The sequence below is a fragment of the Podarcis liolepis genome, assembly GCF_965112155.1.
Source record: "Podarcis liolepis genome assembly, chromosome: 10".
Taxonomy (NCBI): Eukaryota; Metazoa; Chordata; class Lepidosauria; order Squamata; family Lacertidae; genus Podarcis; species Podarcis liolepis.
In genome coordinates, this window is record NC_139562.1 from 59,053,257 (window position 1) to 59,059,486 (window position 6,230).

General features: G+C 38.1%; 1 protein-coding gene across 1 annotated transcript in view; it reads left to right on the forward strand.

The window, feature by feature from the left end:
* TBC1D22A (TBC1 domain family member 22A) overlaps positions 1-5,931 on the forward strand; it is a 119,170-nt gene extending 113,239 nt beyond the window's left edge. Inside the window, exon 13 of the mRNA XM_083463612.1 lies at positions 2,330-5,931. Within this exon, the coding sequence (XP_083319738.1) occupies positions 2,330-2,458 (129 nt within the window). The 3' untranslated portion in view covers positions 2,459-5,931. The remainder of the gene's footprint in view (positions 1-2,329) is intronic.
* The last annotated feature ends 299 nt before the right edge of the window (positions 5,932-6,230 follow it).

Here is a 6,230-nt window from a genome sequence, read left to right on the forward strand (position 1 = left end):
TTGAGCAACTAACGCAGAATCAAAGCTGTGAAGAAATGCCAAACTGTAATAATTTTAACAATAGAATGATAGATTTGTTTATTCAAAGGCACAGGAAGACAAAGGTAAATAGAGCCCATACTCTCACTTCCACCGCATGGAATAGGAACATTTGTGCATGTTTCATGCTGTTCTATTGAGCTGAAAGGATAATAGGAATGTGGTCTATGGCTCTCAGGGACTGGACTAAGGAGGAATGGTGGAGACCGCCACCCCTTCCTCTTCAACCTTTCAGGAAGACAGTACAGTGGTGCCCCGCAAGACGAATGCCTCGCAAGACGGAAAACCCGCTAGACGAAAGGGTTTTCCGTTTTTGAGCTGCTTCGCAAGACGATTTCCCCTGTGGGCTTGCTTTGCAAGACAAAAACGTCTTGCAAGTGTTCCGATTTTCCCCCACTCCTCCCCCTTTTTCTAAGCCGCTAAGCCGCTAACAGCCTTTTAGCTGCTAATCCGCTAATCCTTTAATAGCCGCTAAGCCTTTAATAGCCGCTAAACCGCTAATAGCGCTAATCCGCTAAGCCGCTAATAGGGTTGCTTCACAAGACGAAAAAACCGCTAGACGAAGAGACTCGCGGAACGGATTAATTTCGACTTGCGAGGCACCACTGTATAGATTTACAACAGTGGTTTGCAGAAGGACACCGTAAGGGGGCTGGTGCTGTGAGGACTGAGAAGGGAAGGGGGTGGTGGAGCTTACTTAAAGCAACTCTCAGAGAGGCAGCATTTCTAAGCCTCTCTCTGTGAATATTGCATAAAAGACTTGGTAAGAGCTTCTTGTCTATCGGTTACTGGCAGCCCACTGTGGGGAGGGAGGACCGGATTCCCGGAAGCCAGACACTGGCTGCATCATGAAATGTAGACTACATGGTTGAAATTAGGGATGGATAAACTAGTTTTTCTGACCTACCTTCTTTTCATAGGTGTTCACTTATAAATCCATTATAAATCACATTAATTGTGTATTCTTTAATGAGACATGGACATTGCATTTAAATATGTGTATTTGAATTTGTTTAGCTTGAAAGCATTTCAAAACACATTTTGATGCATTTTTGAAGCAAGAAAGGTGTTGGAAAATTCAGACAAGTGTGAAATCCAATGGTTGTCTTTCCAATCCAAACATTAGTGCAGGATCTCTGGATCAGGTCAGTTCATATTGGAATTTCCAAAGCTCAAACATGCCTGCGGTTTTTCTGGCTCTTGAGTTGCAGCGGTCATAGAATCATGGAATTCTGAAGTTAGAAGGGACCCTGAGGATAATCTAGTCCAACCCTCTGCAGTGCAACTGTTCCATCCCGGGATTGAACTTGCAGACTTGGCATCGCCAGCACCATGCTCTAACCAACTAAAAGGACCCATTCACCTGTTATTTTCAAACCTTTTGGATGGGAAATGGTTGCAGAAATAAGCTCTGGGAAATACAAACACAATTAAAATTGAGATAAAGTATCTTATACCTCTTAATAAGTATCTCGACCTTTGCCCCATCTGCACTATACATTTAAAGCAGTATCATTCACTTTAAACAACCCCAAAGAATCCTGGGAACTGTAATCATTGGTTGAACTTATTACTTGAATATTCCTATTTTGTAGCAACTATGCACGCTGAAGAGTTAATATGATGGCTATGTGTTTGCCAAAGTTATACCATTGCTTCTTTCTTGCAGCAATGTGGATTGCAATGTATACAAGCATTTTTAAAAACAGACTGAAGGGGCCAGAGTTCCCTGTCGTAGATTGTTGAAGCCATGACTGATGCAAGATTAAAGGCATATATTCACTTTGTTCTACTCCGTAGCTGCCTTAGAAAACACCTTTCCAGTAAATATCATTCACCTGTACTGGAGAAAATGAGAGATGCGATCTGCAATGAAAATACTTAGATTAAACTTGGTATTCATGAAATGAACAAATAACAAAAAAGGCGTATGCACAGATCTAGATAAGTAAATTCCAGATAAGAAAGATGTAACAAATAATTTTGTAGAGTTGTCTCCTCCCCTCTTTTACCATTCCCACATCTATTAACAGCTGGATGAGTTTCCATCCTTACCAATTATGGTTAGCTAATGTATTTGGATTTTTGTGCTAAAAAGCATCACATGTATCATCACATTGCATCACACGTTTTATTTTACCTGATGTTCAAGATCAAGCCATTTCAGAAACCATCGCGAGTAGCATTGGAGTTCAGTCGCGCAAAGAAACCCCCACCCCAAATCAGCCTGACATTTACTGAAATAGTTGCGTTATAACCTATTCTGCTGTCTTTTCCTTCTTTTCCCAAGGAACTGCTCATCTTTCTGCAGAACTTGCCCACGGTGCACTGGGGAGACGAAGATATCAGTGTCCTCCTCGCAGAAGCCTACAGACTGAAATTTGCATTTGCAGACGCCCCCAATCATTACAAGAGATGAAAGCACCAGAAACCATATACAGCCAATCTGTCTGCTGTGGCATAGGATCATTTTCATTATTCTGGTTGTGCAGACACGCTATTACTCGCTCCTGATTTCATACGAAGCGTCCCAAAATAGTTCAGGGGAAAAAAATGTGGTTGGTGGATTACCAAAGAAATCGGCAAACAGGTCATCAAGAAGATTGTGATTGACTTAAGTGAACGTGGCTACAAAAAAAATCGAGTCTGCTTTTGTTTTTATTCTCCCTTTTTCTTTTTATAGTTGCTATACGAATGAAGAAAGTGTTTTATGTTCATTGGTATCTAATGACTTATTGTCTTGTCTCCATGAGCCTTGTTCCTAGTTGATTGTGTTCATTATTTTGATGGAAGTATTACTAGTCTCTGGGGTACTTGTGAGCTAATAGGAATGATCTGTCTTGAACAGAAAATGAGGGCAGATGTGTATCAGGCAGTAAGGTCATCTAAGGGCCATATGGACTTGCTTTTGATTTTGGTTTGTAACACAATTTTTAAAAAATTCCTTTTAATGTTATCTTTGTTTACAGCGTGACATCTAGGAACACAGATTTTAATGGAAAACAACATCTAGAATTTGAAAAGAATGCCACCTACTTGGGTGCTATGCCCTGTGGTATGCAGATAGTTTTGTATAAATTATTTCACTTTGAAGTGTCTGAACTGTACTAACTAAAAAAGAAAAGAAAATAGATTTATTCTGCCATAATAATGTATACATAATTTAATGCTTTAAAACTATCAAATATTTTTTCAGCACATAGACTTTTAGCTTCAATGCTTTTTTCCCCCTAGTAAGATTTTTAGTTCACAGTGAATATATTTTAATACATTATTGCCTTACCTGGAATTTCTAGCATGGTAGGAATACTTGACGGAAAAGTCATGTATGCATTTTTAGGCCTTCCATCCTTGACATAGACTGGCTTGAGCATGGAAAAGAAGCACAGATGGATACAGTCACCTGATAACCAAGATTCTGCCCCACTTCCAGAATAAACTATGAATTTTGCAGTGTGTAAGGGAAGGTGACTGGTGAAAACTTGATTCCAGTCTGCTCTCTTTCTTACCAATCAGGTTGGCTGACTGGTTAACATGCCAGCCAGTGTGTGTGTGTGTGTGTGTGTGTGTGTGTGTGTGTAGATATATATATAAAGGGAATGTGCCAAGTCAATTTATCTGGAGGAAGTCACCTGCATACAATTGACATGCACTTAAGGATTTTGCACAAACCGATCGGGAAGCTTATCTCACTTGAAAAGCAACTAACAAAATTCTTCCGTTATTTTTGTGACTTAAGTTCTTAAGTTGTGACTAAGTGGCAGTACATTATAGAAGGCTCCGTCAAAAGTTAACACTCCATTCACTTTTTGTAAGGGCCAGTTTATCCAAATAGCAGGGGTAGGTAGTAAAGTTTTTTCCTGTGCTTCCTGTAGTAAAGTTTTTTCCTTGTATATGGGATTGAATATACAACATAAAAATTCATTGAACGTGGAAATCTGGAAGGCTAGTATGAATTTTTTCTCCCTGATCTGCTAGATTTCTGTGTGCAAGTAGGTTTGTTGGAGGAGCATTCTAGAATGTGCCTGCTGTCTGAAGTGTGATTGATTCTTGTCGATCAAGTGAGTTTGCATACTATCAATCCCAAATTAATTTATACTGTAAATGGAACAACTTCTTTTCAGGAGTTTTTCAAGTGTGCCTTTAAGCCATTTTTGGTTTGGGGAAGTTTTTTTGCCTTCAGTTGGCTGCGTAAGTTACCTTACTGCTTGCCATATGTATAGATGCCTGAACAGATAAGAACCATAGGCAAGATTGGCCTAAAAATGTGGAAAATGCTTATTCTAAGAGGCTATGAAGATTTCTTGAGGATTAGTTTCCTTACGGTATGATTTGCAGATTAAGTTCAAGTGTCTTAGTATTGAGCTGTGCATTTAGATTGCTTGGGGACATTTGACTGTGAAACACATCAGTTTAATAAGCAAGGTTGTTCTGTTACTTCCGCAGTAGAGAGGTGTGGCCTTTTTCACAGCGATAAAATAGTTGTGATGTTCCAGGGCAACAATAAGCATAATTTTGTGGAGTTGCATTACCTGGGAGAACTTACTGCACCATTACTTAGGAGTAGCAGCAGTAGATATGCTCCCCTTATCTTCCATGGAGGGATTTGCTATGCATGAGAATCCAGAACTATTGCAGCCTTACTGAGCATTGCTTTAGCTTATTACATACTAATACTGCAACTAGAGATAAAATTCTGTGACATGGTTTGTCATGTCTACAGGTCTTAAGATGTGTCTTTCCCAAGCATCAGGATAACTTCTCATTCTGCGTTCAGTATAAGATTTCTCTTATTTCTCTCTTTTAAGTTTACAGTGTCGTTGTGCCTAACAAAGTATCTGCCAAGAACAGAACACGCAAAGTAAAAGGTAGAATACAGAAAAGTCAGTTGATAACAGTGAGCGTTTTATTTAATAGCAAAAGGAAGAAGAAATCAGCTGCAACATGCATTAATGATAGGGCTTTTAAAATATGTCATTATTTATATAGGAATTTGAATGGTGAGACAGGGGTGCAGACAAGTTTACTGTGTTAGATGCAAGTATACAATAAAATGTGTATATCTTAAAAACACACACCTTTCCTCTGTAAAAATCCATGGAGTTACCACCTCAACTTACAAGCTCCCTTTGGATCTCTTAAGTGTTTCTCATTTAATAATTGAATGCTATCATGCCGCAGAAGGATTTACATTTGTAAGAGACAAATCTTGAGCACATTGGTAGATGAGGGTAGAGACTTCTCTAAATGCATAACTTTTCATTCTTATTTTTTTTATAAAAAGGGGGTATTATACAGACAACTAATTTCATGCATACTTTCCCCTATATACTATTCTATATATTCCCTATATACCTTTTTCTTAAAGGAGAATTATGCTTGGCTTTTGATAATTTTGTATCTCAGGTAAGTGCCATCCCAACCAAATGTTATGTGGAAGAAAGGTTTCCCTCATTTTTATACTCCTTTATTACAAGTATAAAAGTAAAAAACAAAGCAAAAGACAAAAAGGTATCTAATAGATATTTTTATGTTGATATTTTTCAGCATAGAAAGGAATCAGGACACCTCATTAATTTAGCCTGATTTGTAATTTAATAGAGTTCATACAGGAGGCACTCTGTCATAAACGCAATATTAGCTAACAGCTGTAACAAAAGAACTGTGCAGCACAGATAACCAATTTATTTCTATAGTATATGCTTAGAAATGTAAATAGTAAGCAATATATTGAACTATGTAAATACAATACAAGAAATAATATAACTATCTTGCATTCATCTGTACATCTTAAATATAACGAACTAGTTGCACTAGTCTTTAATTTCTTATGGAAAAACTCATAGATTTGTATTTAACTTGAGAACTCTACAATAAAATGTAAGTACCCAAGACTCACTCACTCTCTCTCTCTCTGTAATATATATTTCTGAATGAATATAATATCCTGTTTAAAATGAATAATCCAACTCTTTGTATCACAATAACGAGGTGTAACTGAAGAATGGGTAAGACTCAAAAGGTGTCAGATGACATTTGCAATACTATGTCCAGTTCTGGGTACCACAATTTAAGAAGGATGTTGACAAGCTGGAACGTGTGCAGAGGAGGGCAAGCAAGATGATCAAGGGTTGGAAACCATGCGTTATGAGGAACAGTTGAAGGAGCTGAGTACGTTTAGCCTGAGAAAG